Genomic DNA, 16,153 nt, shown 5'->3' with positions numbered 1-16,153 from the left:
TCCCTCAAAGCACCTATAATGTACAGTGTGGGGATTGGTACTCAGTATATACTTGATAGTTAGCAGAGTTCTTGGATGATTTTGATCCCTGGGGTTTAGTTCTCCAAGCTGGAACTGATAATCAGGGGCTTCATAAAGAACATGTCCTTAGACTAGTCTCCAGGAGTCAAATATCACTTAGCTGTGTATATCTTTCAGATATAGATTGTGGCAATTTCCAACAATCAATCAATAAAATAGCAAATACATGGAAGCAAAATTTCTGTTTCAGAAGAAAACACTGGGCATTTATGTCTCTTGAAGTACTGACTGGTTTTAGGGCTTGTGCACATCAAGATCTTAAGCCATCCAAGTTCTAAGTAGCTAACTGTATTCAATAGGCTCTAAGTAACGGACAAAAGACTCCTTGGCCCAGAAATCTTTCAGTGTGAGGTGGAGGGGAAAAGCTTCAGCTATATAGGGTTGTTAAAGTATCTTGCTTATACTGCTTTCTTTATTTCACTCTCTTGTTAAACTTTTCAGGTCTGTCCTACCTACTAAATTAAGGACCGACTCCTCATTCAAGACCTGGCCCAATATAGGTCCAACTTATCTTTATAGTCCTATTTCCTAGTGCTTGTATATATCTTCTAGTTTTATCAAACTGAGGCTACATTTCTGAACTTAGTTGACCTTAGAAGCTTATGAGGGCTTGACCCTTATTAATACCCCATTGAACTTCTCTGTGTAAAATGCTGGTCTAGAGAAATAATTATTTTTAAATAAGTCATTGGAAATAGTCTATAATTTGTAACAATCTCTGAAGTCTCCACTGCTATTAAATGCAAGCAGTCTTGCCCCCAAATTGTGGGATCATGGGATTGTGGTGGTGATCGAAGTAAATCCTCACATCTGCATTATGTTTAACTCACTAATGTAAAAAATTGCTTCTGAGTTCTTGTAATGCTTCCGGTCCTACATGAATCTGTGGGATTGGGGACATAGATCATGAAAGTAGCATGTGGCATGGCCTCTGCTTTCAAGAGATTTAAATCTTAAGGATATAAAAGATTCAAATACAGACAGCATTACTGCAGGCTACAGGACTGTATGTGTGCCAGTAAGCGCTAAGCTCTTTTGTTGACCATAGGAATCCTTGAGTATGAAGGTGGTGAAGGCCAAGGTAATCTCAAACAATTGGTGAGTAATTGAGAGAACTGAGCCTTGAGCTGGGTCTCAGAGAGTAGGAAGATTTGATAAGGCAGAGCGGGAGGACAGACGTGGGATAGAAGCATGGAAATTATATGAGTTGTGTGGTGAATACACCTGGTGTGGGTGACTTGAAGAGGTACATTGACTTTCTTGTCTTAGGAGAGAAAAGAAGCTTCAATGTTTTACAAGATAGAGCAACTATCAATGTAGAACTGCATCTCCTTATTTCTTCTCCAAATCCTGGGACCTAGAAACATTATTACCTTGGTGATTTCTAAAATGTCAAATTGTATTCAGTTTGTTTGGAATACACACAAAAAAATCTCCTCATAACTTACAGAGGTTCACGTAATTAAAAACAAGGACTTTTTGAGGATGAATGAGAGGGTGAGCAGTAGAGAGTGGTCAAGAGACCGCATGCCGCTAGCCAAGTCAATGGAATGCTCTGTTTTCTAATGAGTCAGCAACCAAGCCTACGTCTGCGGGTCGGTTAGGTTTGTTTCAAGGGATGTTCTGTTTCACTGGATGTTCACTTAGCCAGAGATATTGCCTCTTTCTTACTGTAATTGAGCCATACGGGTATCTCAACAATAAGCTGGACCTGACAGAGTTAGATGGAATTCTATTGATAACACTATTGATATAATCAACAAAAGGCTATAATTTTAAAAATATATGTTTAATATTATGTTTCTGATAGATGTTTATATGTCATCTTTTTTCATATATGTGTGAAAACTTTTATTTTTACATTGGAATATCACATCAGGTTTTTTCAAAGGATAGGATAGTGTATTTGATTATAGTATTGGTATTGCTCATTTTGGAAAGACTTTTCTTCACAACTCCCAAAGAATGATATATAACCTCCAGGGATTGGGGCAGTAAACTCTGGTTCTGAATTAGGATGACTTAGTTGCTTATCACCTAATTCATGCCTCAAGGAAGGTTTACCAATTAATGAAGTAGTGATGCACTGCATGACTGACTTTTCCTTCTGTAATAAGGGTCCTTGCTCTAAACGAAATGATGAGTACATTTGGGTAGCTGCAGATGAATTCAGTGGCTTCCCTTTTCCCTCTGCTTCCCTGTCTCCACTTATTCTTAACAAGGAGTCCGTAGTTGGAAACATAAAAGAAGGGAGCAGAATTATAAGGGATATACTTTTAAAGGACTTAAAATGCTGAAATAGGATTCGTTTCCTAAGAGGAATAAAGAAAACAATCTTGGAATGTCAATGAAGAAAGGATAGCTGCTTTATTGGACAACTTAGGAGGTAAATATACTACTGGCTACAAACCAGCACTTGTTCTTTGCTGCTGGTGATAATGATTGTACATCATAATGATAATGATTGTAGCATAAAGGAAGCACATGAGAACTCAGGAGAGATCTCTGGGATTGCTATTAGCATGTTTCTACCCCCCCTCCCCCCCCTTAGGTTACTTGGTTCACTGTTACCAAAATGTGAAACATATGCTTTATTAGCTTCGTCTGTGCTGTTTTGTGTGATTGCCTTATTGTAACCCAAGTGATTTTTCTTTCCTTTGTTAAATAGTGATTTAAATGGTTTTTAAAAAATAAAGCAAACAAAATAAGAGAAGGCTTAGTCAACAGTATCGTGCACAAAGTTTTCATTATTGTTCTACCTGCTCAGAACAGATGACTTCCAGAGCAGTGTTTCACTTAAGGAAATTTTCTTGGCAGAAAACTCAAGCTCAGAGCAAATATCCATGGCTTTCCTAGAATTAAAAACACTCGTGCATTTTTATTATAACATCTATAAATGTTTATCTTGTTTTAAAGGGCAGACACACAGAATGTTGAGACTTGCTTGACAGCAGCCAGGATACCAGTTATTCTAGACAGAGTTCCCCTCTAAAACCTGAAGACAAAAATCATGTTCCCATGGTGCCTAAGTGTCAGAGGTAATGACATAAGGGCTCATTTCCTTTCAGCTAATTCATAGAATTTCAGGAAGATGATGTTTCAACTTCATCCTTATAGGAATGTCATGATTTTTTTCCCTAGATTTGAAAGTGTAGGTTTGTCTGCCTGATTGTGGAATCCATGGGCTGTCTTTCCTTGCTGCTGAGCTCTGAGTTTTGTTTGGGACTCTCAGAGCTCTCTGAGGATTGTTGGACTCAGTGATGGAGAAAAGGCACCATGCTATTTTTGCCTGCACCTTTTGATTTCCATGCCCTCTGCCCCGGAAAATCCATTTTATTATCCTCATGATTCTGTTCCCTATGAAGGATTAAAGCCATGGAACAATTTCCGCCATTCCTATTTAACAATAATTTTACAGTTTATGAATTGATTATATTGGACGCTGATTAAGAGTAACTACATCAGGAAGGTCAAGAACTGTCATAGGATCACATACCATAAAAATCATAGTTCAGGGGCTGGCCTGGTGGTGCAGCAGTTAAGTTTGCACATTCCACTCCAGCAGCCCGGGGTTTGCTAGTTTGGATCCCGGGTGTGGAAATGGCACCACTTGTCAAGCCATGCTGTGGCAGGCGTCCCACATATAAAGTAGAGGAAGATGGGCACAGATGTTAGCTCAGGGCCAGTCTTCCTCAGCAAAAAGAGGAGGATTGGTGGCAGATGTTAGCTGAGAGCTAATCTTCCTCAAAAAAAAAAAATCGTAGTTCAGCGCCTTAATTTTGTACACGATGAAAACATTTACAAAGTAGGTCTGGCTAAGGGTTTGTTACTTTGAGAACTATTTTGTTTTCAGAGTTTTCTCCAGGTGAGATTTCAGTAATTTTTGAGTTATTAACATACAAAAATGAATGTTAAAGAAGTGCATGTGTGGTTGGTGATCGGGGAAGGATGTAACTTGCTATTAAATTTCTGTTCAGGGTTGAAATATGTGAAAATTGTCATCTAGAACTATGGTTTTTAAGTGGGAAAAAGTCCTGTATGAAGTATTTATCAAAGGAAATGTACATATATTTTAATACTAACTTAAGGAAAATTTAAGTATGAAAATTGTTGTAAAAGTATTTGACCACATGCAATATGATGGCAGCATCTTTCTTTATCTTGATGCTCTTCTGTGGGCATTTTTAGAATCATTAAAAGTACTCCTGAGTGACTGTATCCATTCTGTTAAACCAGGAAAGAAATGCATTATGCCTATGCTGTTTTTTTAGCAAATATAAGAGTTTATCACTTCAGGCAGTGAAGTGAATTTGGCTTCTGATCTTTGTTGAAGTAGAGTATCTTTCAGATCATGTTATCAAGATGCTGAGTTTCCCTTATGTTTTTTCTTTTTCATTGCTTCTATCTGATATGGCTGCTGTGTTGACAACCTTCTCTACCTCTGCTGCGGAAATTTTTTGTTTCCATCATTAAGGAAACCTCCCAAGGTAAGCACTGATGTGGAATTTGGCATGCATACTGGCTAAGTGTGCAGAAATCCAGGATTTTATCCATCATAATAACCCATGTGGAACATCTCACCACTTGAGAAGAAAAATCAGCATTCTAATGTAAAACTTAAACCATGTATAAACAATTAATTTTGGTAATGATATAAAATTAGAATGCTCCTGTACATTTATAAAGCACTTTCATACATTATTTCATTCTTAGAATTAATGCTCCGGTCCTCAGAGCAAACCTTTCAGGTTACTGTTCTATTTTATTGATGATGAAATGAAGCTCAGGGAGATGAAATATCATGTCCTAATTCACAGATTGAGTAAATAGAGGAGCTGGGGCTGTACAGTATCAGCCCAGGTTCGTTTCCCGATTAGGAAACCACATCACCCATCTGTCACTTGTCGTAGTGTGGTGGCTGCATGTTGCTGTGACCCTGAAAGCTATGCCACAGGTATTTCAAATACCAACAGGGTCACCCATGGTGGACAGGTTTCAGTGGAACTTCCAGACTAAGACGCTGTAGGAAGAAGGACATGGCCACCCACTTCTGCAAAAATTGGCCATGAAAACCCTACCAATAGCAGCAGAACCTTGTCTGGTACAGCGCCAGAAGGTGACAGGATAGTGCAAAAAGACCGGGCAGGGTTCAGCTCTGCTGTACGCAGGGTCACTAGGAGTCGGAATTGACTCAATGGCACTAACAACAAAGAAAGTAGAAGGACAAAAATCATAACATCATAGACTGATACTGTGGTAACTATGATTATTAAGTGGGCAAAATATGTTTTGTGTGTCCTACTAAGAATAGTTGATATCATAATTAGATAGAGTTTCAACCATCCACCAACTTTATGAGCTCCATTGGAGTTTCTAGCCAATCACAAAGTCCACTAATTGGAATTGTCCACCTTGCTCTGGCCAACATTCGATGCCATGTTTACCAGTGAGAAGCCTAAAAGTTAGAGAGTAGGTGGGGGAAAAGTATATGAGAAGCAGGAGATCTGAATGACCAACTCCTGAATAACTGAAGGCTGATTTTGTTACCGGTGAGTATTTTATTGGGTATCAAAAGGACACTTAGTGCCAAAAGGGAGGAGAAATTCAATTAGCCCCTGACCAGTGATGCTGATTATAGATTTGGTTTCTGAGATGGGATCAAGACAGGCTACACCCACACGCATTATATGGTCATAATCTAAGATATATTGTATGAAGGTAAGGCTCCAGAATAGAGTTGGCTTACTTGCCTCTGGGGTTATGAAGGAAAATCCAATTTAGCTTTTGAAGTATGGAAACCCACTAAAATGCTAAATGTTATCTTATGTTTATTGAAGGCAGTATAGGAATTGCCCTCGACACTAAGTATGAGTTTCAACTTCAGCAAGGAAGGCACACATCAAACAAATACTATGAGATCTTTTAAGAAAGAAGAAATATATGATTTTATAGAAGTATAATCTGGGGATTAGGAGGTTCTCTCTGAGCAATTATTGATATGGATATAGTCCCTGAAATTTGCAACCAAAACAGTGTCTCTGCTATTCAGAAGGATGTGAGTTCCCCTTAAGTAGCCCTTCCTTCCCTTGCTGTTGGTTCCTAGAGGTTTCAGAACAGACGGCCCACCATGTGATCTATTTAATTCTTTCACCACAAAATGGGCAATGAAATCCTGAACAATTCCACATATGGCTACTTAGTGAAAGCAAAGCAATGAAATGAAAAAGAGACACAAAAACACATTTTTTAAAAAATCACTAATTGCTTCATACTCAGAAATGTTGTAGTTACTTTCTATCCAGGATATATAGCTTAGTGGTTTCACTTGGTATCTTAGTAATAATTCCTAAGTGGTCATGAAATTTTCAAAATAAAATGTTAAATCACCATGTTTAAGTATGTACATGCATGCCATATGTGCCATAAGGCACATCTGCAAAGTACAAAGGTCATCTTGAAATCAAATAAGTGACAAATAGAGTCAGATTTTTTTAAAAGACACTGAAACAGTTAAGGCCTTTTCTTGCGGAAACTGTAAACATTGAAAGCAAATGGGAAAGAGAAAGGTGTTTTTAATGATGATTATATAAACATGAAGTTTTGTTGATTTATAAAAACAGTGAGATTTTGACATGAATAATTAGCAGAAGCATCCGAGAAGAATGGTTGGTTTGATTTAACAAATAATTATTCCAGGCAGGGGACAAGTGCTGCATGAATCAGACCCAATCCTAGCATTCTAATGAGGGTAGGATAGGGAACCTAATCACAATTTAATATAAAACCAATTTGTTGAAGAGGCAGAATATTTATGGAAGTCATAGGATGAAGGATCCTGTTCTGACTTCTGCAGAACTGAGGACAACTATGACTGGACGAAATACTTTTTTAATATTTTTATGCTTTAAGGCAGTGGAGAAATACCAGTGTAGTGAGGAATTGGCAGTCCAAGATCCAAGAGAAGGTGGAAATATAGAGAGATAAACCTGTTGTTTGGATGTATGCCTTTCAGATAAAAGCAGCTTAAAGGCAGAGCGATGTTTCTCACAGCCTTGCAGGGCTTGAGGGGTCCTGGGGGACAAAAGTGTTGAAGTTTAGGGTCTGCTAGAGGTGGAGTCCTTGGTAAACTCCTTATACTTTGGGTCGACAAAGTGGATTGACATCCAGCCTTGGGTCAGGTATAAAGGTGAAACAGAAGTAAACCAGTCCTCACTTGGATTGCTGTGTGGTTGTTGCAAGATCTTTGTGTGATCCAGAAAATCTCAAGCACAAAAATTGGATCAAAATGATCCTAGAATCCAGGTCCCCATAGGCACCTAGAAGAAGCACATTTGATCCTACATCTCTAATGATTCCATAAACCTTTTATAAAATACACTATCCAGCACACAATCGAAGATAAAGAGGTGTATTATAAGATAAGACAACATGAACAAGAACTAGCAGAAATAATAAAAGTAGAAATAGATCTACAGATACTTCAGATATTCAAGTTGTTAGGCATGAACTTTAAAATAACTATACTTATTATATTCAAAGAGATGTAAGGTAAGATTTTTTAAATGTCAGAGAGGACTGAAAATTATAAAAGGTGACAAAACAGATTTGGAAAATAACCCAATAGAAATTCTGACCCTGACAAACCCAAAGCCAAAATTAAGAACTTAGTGATAGGGTTTAACAGCAGAATAAATCCAGCTGAAGAGAGAATTAAATAACTAGAAGATAGGTTAGCAGAGAATATCAAAATAAAGTACAGAAGAGACAATTGGTGCTGGAACAACTGGACATCCACATGCACAGAAATGAATTTAGATACAGACCTTATACCCTTCACAAAAATTAACTTAAAATGAATCATAGATCATGAATCATAGATCTAAATATAAAATGCAAAACTGTAAAACTTCTGGGAGAAAATATTTGAAAAACACATCTGATAGAGGTTTGTTATCCAAAATATACAAATAACTCTTAAAACTCAACAGTAAAAAAATGAACCACACAGTTAAAAAATGGACAAAAGACCTGAACAGACACTTCACCAAAGAAGGTATACAAATAGCAAATAGACACATGAAAAAGTGCTCATTATCATATGTCTTTAGGGAATTGCACATTAAAATGAGATACCACTACACACCTGTTAGAATGACTAAAATCCACAAATCTGACAATACCAAAGCTGATGAGGATGTGGAACAACAGGAACTCTCATTCATTGCTGGTGAGAATGAAAAGTGGTATAGCCCCTTTGGAAGACAACTTGGAGGTTTCTTACAATGCTGAGCATGCATACAACTGAGCAGTCATACTTCTAGATATTCATCCAAATGAGTTCAAAATGTCTGTCCACACAAAAACCTACACATGAGTATTTACAGCAGCTTCATTCATTTTGCCAAAAACTGGAACCAACCAAGGTGTTGTTCACTAAGGGAATGGATAAACAAACTGCGGTACATCCATACCGTGGAATATTGTATGAGCTGTCAAGCCATGAAAAGATATGAAGAAACCTTAAATGCATAATTGCTGAGTGAAAGAAGCCAATCTGAAAAGGCTACCTACTATATGATTCCAACTATATGACATTCTGGAAAAGGCAGCACTATAAGACATTTAAAATTAGTGGTTTACCTAGGACAATGCCCATAGCACGTGGCAGCTACACAATGACTGTTGAAGGAATGGAGAGAAAAAAAGGCAGATCTGCTGGAGCAGAAAGACACTCACCAGTGTAACAGAAAGAAGGTTCAAGTCTAACTAAATTATTGATCCTCTTCACTGATAGACAGAGCCACTTTGCTAGGGACTGAGCCAGAGAGCACTTTCTGCCCTGATTCCCTTCTCCAGAAGACCCAAATGCCTGCCTAGACCCTGATCCTAATGCTCCCCTCTGGCCTGACCCCAGAGGGAAAGTGCCTGCTGGACCTTACAAATCTCACCACCAGCTTGGATTCTCTTGTCATTAATTTGTGTTTTCCTAAGGAATATTTTTTCATGTAGTCTGTGTTTGGGCACTTGTTGAAATTATGTCTAATTCTGTGATAATGGCAAATAATAACTACCTGCCTGCCATGTGCACTATTTCTAATATGTGTAAGGATTTTTTGCATTTTACTAACAAGTGTTCTAAGGTAGGAGTGCTGATTAGGAGAAAGTTTGGAATGTCATTTTGAATATTTGATTGAATTATCACTATTTCTACTCAACTGTTATGCAGGAAAGGTCTCACATTCTTTATGTCAACCCCTGGAACTGTACTCCTAGAATTTTATTTCCTTTGTTTCTATTAATAATAGCTACCTTTAATTCAGTACTTATAAAATGCCAGATCCACTTTAAACCCAAATTAAAATTCACTGCAAACTTGGGTGCCTTCAGAGAGGGAAAAAAAATCAGTGGTTGCTGGGGGGAGTGGGAGGTAAGGAGGGATGAATAGGTGAAGTATAGGATTTTTAGGGCAGTGAAACTATTCTGTATGATACTGTAATCATGGATATATGACATTATGCCTTTATCAAAACTCATAGAACACTACAGTTCAAAAGAATGAACTCTAATGTAAACTATGGAATTTAGTTATGAATAATGTATCAATGTTGGTCAACAATTATAACAAATATGACACACTAATGCTAGTTATTAATAATGGAGGAAACTGGCAGGGGGATGCTCAAGAAGAGGAAGTATATGGGAACTGTATACTAGTTACTCAATTTTTCTGTAAACCTAAAACTACTTTAGAAAGTAAAGTCTATTAATTGGGAAAAAATAAGTGTAAGTCATCATATTAACAAAATGAAAAAGAAGAACCATGTGATTATCTCAGTAGATGCAGAACAAAGCATTTGACAAAATTTAACACTTATATTTGCAGCAAGCTAGTAGTAGACAGGAACCTCAACAAAGCAAAGGGCATCCATTAAAAATCATAGTTGTCATCATGCTTAATGGTAAAAAACTGAACACTTTCCATTTATATTGATCTGTCCACTTCTATTCAGCCTTGACTAGAGGTCCTGGCCAGTGCAGTAAGACACGAAAAAGAAATAAATTCAGATTGGAAAGGAGGAAGAAAAAATATCTTTATTTATAGACAATAAGGTCATATACTCGGAGAACATTAAGAAATCTCCAAACAAGCTCCTAGAAATTATAAGTGGCAAGGTGGCAGGAAAAAGGTCAAAATATAAGTTTTATTTGTTTATACTAACAATGAAATTAGAAAATAAAATTTAACAAAACCCCAATAATTTACGGTAGCTTCAAAAACATTAAATACTTAGGGATATACTTAGTGAAAGCCAGCACTCCCTGGTGGTCTAGTGGTTAAGCTTCAGTGCTGTCACTGCCATGGCTTGGGTTTGTTTCCCAGTCTGGGAACCACATCACCCATCTGTCGGTTGTCATACTGTGGTGGCTGCATGTTATGTGATGCTAAGAGTTATGCCACTGGCATTTCAAATACCAGCAGGGTCACCCATGATGGACAGGTTTCAGTGGAGCTTCCAGACTAAGACAGACTAGGAAGAAGGACATCACCACCCACTTCTGAAAAAATTGGCCATGAAAATCCAATGAACAGCAGCAGAGCATTGTCTGATATAGCGCCAGAAGGTGAGGAGATGGTGCAAAAAGACCGGGCAGGGTTCTGCTCTGCTGTACACAGGGTTGCTGGGAGTCAGAATCGACTCAATGGCAGTAACAACAAATACTTAGTGAAAAAATGCACAAGACCTTTTAAAAAACCCCGTGTGTATTTAGTCATTGGATTATAGATGGATGTGGCAAGAGATGGAGAAAAGAGAGTGCCGACTGTGTTTAGAGAATGACAAAGCACAGAGTTGGACTAACAGTACATGAAGGAGAGTCCTGAGTGACACATCTAAAAGAGGTTAAAACCAAATCCAGCTTTGGAAGACCTTGATGTCAGGGTTGGACCTTGATACCTTCAATGTCTCACTGTTGCCTATTTTGAACAAAGCAGGGTCTAGTCGAGGCTCCCTTTCAGAAGGTTCATCTGAAAGCAGAGCATAGGATGAATTTGGTTTGATCTTTGGGGAGGCTAGAGATGGTATTCAATAAAATATGCCAGAAAAGAGGTAATAAGAGCCTGCACTGGAGCAGTGCTGTGAGATGGGAAGGGAAGAATTATCAAAACATTGCTGAAATGAAGTATCCAGGACTTGGATGCTGACAACATATGAGAGAAGCCAATACAGCAAAAGGAGTCCGAGATTACTCTGGAATTTGAAACTGAGTGACTGAAAATTCAACAGGAGTTAAAGAAGAAAGAGCAGGTTTGGCTCAGGGAGAAGTTGATGTGTTCAGTTTTAGAGTGGGTTGAAGTGGAAATGATGGCAAAGCATCTGATATGGATGCCTAGCAGGTTCTACAAGGTTTGCAGTCTCTGCCCTAGAAAGGTCAGGTGAATTCTTGTGGGAATGAGATGAGAGTTGAAGGAAGGGAGATCTGTTAAGTTATCAAGGAATAAAGGGTTAAGTGCAATAGAAAACAGGAGAGAATAGAGACTAGCACCATGCTCCTGCTCTGGGGAATGGGAAGAGAAGGAATTGCCAATGAAAATTAAGAAGAGAAACCAGGTACTCATATGTGTGCTGCTGGTGGTGGTGGCATTTTGAGGCTACTTAATCTTGTTCTCTCTGAACTGAGTTTCTTTTGTCTTAAAAGTTATTTTTTCCAGGCCGGCCCAGTGGCGCGGCAGTTGGTTCACACTCTCCGCTTCTTAGTGGCCCGGGGTTCCCCGGTTTGGATCCTGGGTGCAGACATGGCACCGCTTGGCACGCCATGCTGTGGCAGGCGTCCCACATATAAAGTAAGGAAGATGGGCACGGGTGTTAGCTCAGGGCCAGGCTTCCTCAGCAAAAAGAGGAGGACTGGCAGTAGTTAGCTCAGAGCTAATTTCCTCAAAAAAAAGTTGTTTTTTCTAGTCTTGTGTTAGGACAAGGCAAAGATGAAGATATTCTTCTACTGGACTTTTAAAAGTTAGATTGAAATTTTTTTATATACCATGTTAGAATGGAAAGGGAAATTTATACAAATTTATATTTGTATAGATTGTCTTGTACTATATATTTGGATTTTTCTCTTTGGTAAGTGTTACATTTTGTAAATTTGTACTCCTAAGCAGAGAAACATTTATTTCAGCATAGACCAACTGTGACCTTTTAATCCTTTCACCAGTAGCATATTATGCAGTGTTTATAGAAATATTTTATTTCCCTTAAAAAGAAAAGTAAGCTTTTACACAACATAGAGACACCTGCTTCATGCCTCCTTGTTAGTTTAAGAAATAAATACATAAATAAAGAGCCTTTGTCTCATGGTTTTTAGAGTTGAGGTAGGTGTGTTTTTCTTTATCAGTGTGACTATAGTTTTGAGTCCAAAGTTTTTGTCTTAAAGATACTGCAAATAGAGGTAAAATGGGGGAGTTGCTTGTTCATTTAGTCACCTTCTCATAAACTTTGGATGTTGGCAGGAGGTGGTACAGAGGGAGGGCACGTATGTGAGTGGAGAATCACTATCTAATTGTGCCATTATGCACGCTGCATTGATGGAGAACAGGAAAACGTCCTCGGTCACAGTAGCTTTGCCTTCAGAGGCCCAGTTCCAGGTCTTCCAGATGGCCCCCAGAATGTCTGGCATGTTCTAGGACCCATCACTTTTCATGCATTTGTCACATCCAGCACAAGAAGCTTACCTTCCTGGGGAGCCACGTTGAGGCACACACAAAGAAAAACAAATGAATTCTTCCTCCTTTTTCTGTTTTCTTCTTCCTTCCCTCAGTATTTATTGAGCACCTTCCATGTGCCAAGTGAGCACTACAGAGCTGGAAGAAATTTCTTAACCCAGACCATTCAAACCCTCTTATTTGTGACCAAGGAGATTGATGTTTAAGGAATGAGTTGGCCAAGGCCATCCAGTGAGAGAGCTTGGCTCCAATCCTAGGCCTCTGAGTGCCTGTCTAATACAGTCTAGTGTACTTTCTTTTACACCACATGGTTGTAAAGTCATTTTTCTATTTGTTGACTTCAGAGGGAAAGAGTAAGAAGGAAGAGTTTAGGGAAAATGTAAATATCTGCAAGATCTCTCCATTTAGGATCATATCCTTTTTGACTCATTCTTATGATCACTGTATTTAATATCTCATAAGTTAGTGTGTGATTTATTTGAACAATTTGATCTTGTTAATTAAACTCATTTTAAATGTCTTTTATGTTATTTACAAGTGTATTTAGGAAGTGCTGAACGTCAAAGTATTTAGTTCTTCTTCTGTTTATATAAGTTTGTTGGCAAAATGGTGAGCAGAAGAAAATGTCATTACAGCAAAATAAAATTGTTACTTTTGAAGGCAGTGTCCTTTAAAGAGTCACACTGATACACCAGAAACCTGACTTGACAAAATTGCTCAGAAAAGAGGAGGGGGAAATCTTATTAGGTACAGGTTTCCACCTGAAGTGCAGTTGCCTTCAGACTTGTTTTACAATCTGTGACTGCCATCATTTTCTGTTGCCTCTGCCACTTGACTTTGTGACTTTCTGAAAACTAAGTGTTGGCCTCAAATGAAATGAGTTCTAGACCTGTGCTGTTCAATATAGCAGCCATTTAGCCACACACAGCTTTTGAGCATGTGATATGTGGCTGATCTGAATTGAGATGTGTTGTAAGTGTGAAATACACACCAGACGTCAAAGACTTAGTTGGAGAAAAAAAAAGTAAGATAAATATTTTGGGTATATTAGATTAAATAAAAAATATTATTAAAATTGTTTTTAGGGCTGCTCAGTGGCATAGTGGTTAAGTTTGTGTGCTTCGCTTCGGCAGCCTGGGGTTCGTGGGTTCGGATCCCAGGCATGGACCTACCCATCGCTTATCAGGCCATGCTGTGGCGGAATCCCACATATAAAAAGTAGAGGAAGATGGGCATAGATGTTAGCTCAGGGCCAGTCTTCCTCAGCAAAAAGAGGAGGATTGGGGGCTGGCCCCAATGCTGAGTGGTTGAGTTCACACACTCTGTTTTGGTGGCCCAGGGTTTCACCAGTTCGGATCCTGGGCACAGACATGTCACCGCTCATCAGGCCATGCTGAGGTGGCGTCCCAGGTAGCACAACCAGACGACCTACAACTAGAATATACAACTGTGTTCTGGGGGGCTTTGAGGAGAAGAAGAAGAAGAAAAAAAAAAGAAGAACATTGGCAACAGATGTTAGCTCAGGTGCCAATCTTAAAAAAAAACAAAAAGAGGAGGATTGGCAGTGCATGTTTGCTCAGGGCTAATCTTCCTCAAAAAAAAAAAAATTTCATTTTAAATTGTTTTTATCTCTATTTTTTTAATGTGTCTATGAAAACATTTTAAATTACATATGTGGCTCGCATTACATTTCTGTTGGACAGCACTATTTCAGGCCAAACACATGGCTGAGTACAGAACATCTTTTCAGCATCCATCATAAGGCTTTTGCTTATTTCTTTACCCAGTTAAATGCAGCAGCTCTACTGTCATCCCTTACCTTTCTGCCTTTATATCTGCATCTGTGAATGTTGCAGCTGCGTGAACTCAGTGGCAGCATAGCCTTCCTGCTGTGCGTTTTCCCTAGGAACCATTTTTACTTATCCATTCAAAAGTCATTTATTAGACAAATACTAATTGAGAACGTTTGTGAAAAGTGTTGAACGAGGAGTGTGTGGGGCTTCAGAGGTGATTAAAGTAATGTTTCCTGCTCTCTAGAATTCGTAGTGTGGTGAGGAAGATTAAACATAGACAGCCCTGTAAGTAATGGAAAACAGATTATGAACATCATCTTTCATTGTTTCAGTATTTTATGACTTTAGAGGAAGAAAGTCTTCATAGCTGAAGTATGGGTAGGGTTTCAAAAGGCAGAAACATGGGATAGGAATCAAGATGTGTGTGAGGAACAGAAACAAAGTAACTGATGTTAAAGGAAAACTGTTTCTCTACTCACACTTCTGACACCAAAAGTGTGAGGTTTCTACACCAAGCAATTCTCCAATTCTCTTTGGATACCAACTGGGTGTCCTGCAAGTCAGCTCTAACACTAACTACCCAGAGTTAGCACAAACGCCACAGGTTAAGGGCCCATAGGACTGCCCTCACTCCAGACACTAATCGCAAGTAGCGGACCCCCAGGTTACTCACACTTCCAAGCAACTTTGCTACAAATCAGGGATTCCCAAGACCCCCCTCCTTAGGTTTGACAATTCGCTAGCATGGCTTACAAAACTCAGGGAAGCATTTATGTAGGGTTACTGGATTATTATAAAGAGTACAGATGAACAGCCAGATGAGGAGGTATGTAGGACGAGGTCTAGAAGGGTCTCAAGCACAGGAGGTTCTGTCTCTGTGGAGTTGGGGTGCACCAGCTCCACAGAGTTGGCATATGGATGTGTTCACCAACCCAGAAGCTCGCTCATTTAGGGATTTTTATGGAGGTTTCATCATTTAGACATGATCGATTATTTACTCAATCTCCAACCCCTCTCCCTTTCCTGGAGAATGAGGGGAGTGGGGCTGAAAGTTCTAGGCTTCTAATCAAGGCTTGGTCTTTCTGCAGCCAGCACCCATCCTGAAGCTTTCTAGGATCCCACCACTGAGCTGCCTCATTTAGAACAAAAGAGGCTTCTATCACTGGGGGAATTCCAAGGGATTTAGGAGCTCTGTGTCAGGAATAAAAGACCTCTTATTACTCACAAAATTCCAAGAGATTTAAGAGCTCTGTCTCAGGAACCAGGGATGAAGACCAAAAATATATTTCTCACAATAACGCAGATTTGGAAGTACAAACTCTGGTTGGAGTCTAGAGTGCATGAAAAGAAGATGCGTATTGAAAAACAAACAAAGTAGGTAGCTTATAGAGAGTTTGGGAATCTGACCTTAATCTGGTGGGCTACGCAGAATCATGTAGGCTTTTTGTGTAGAAGAGTTATGTGAGCCGAACTGTGCATGCAAGAAATTAGTCTGGCTGCAGGATGTAGGGTAAATTTTGAGTGAGACTCTAGGGTAGATAGCAATCTAGGTTCGCTTCAT

General features: G+C 38.9%; 1 protein-coding gene across 1 annotated transcript in view; it reads left to right on the top strand.

The window, feature by feature from the left end:
• Positions 1–16,153, top strand: part of KIF13A (kinesin family member 13A) — a 193,794-nt gene that overhangs the window by 78,223 nt on the left and 99,418 nt on the right. The window contains 1 exon segment of the mRNA XM_070244119.1: positions 4,556–4,568. Coding sequence (XP_070100220.1) covers positions 4,556–4,568 — 13 coding nt within the window.

The sequence above is a fragment of the Equus caballus genome, chromosome 20 (assembly GCF_041296265.1).
Source record: "Equus caballus isolate H_3958 breed thoroughbred chromosome 20, TB-T2T, whole genome shotgun sequence".
Classification (NCBI taxonomy): Eukaryota; Metazoa; Chordata; class Mammalia; order Perissodactyla; family Equidae; genus Equus; species Equus caballus.
This window is presented reverse-complemented; position numbering and strand designations above follow the sequence as displayed.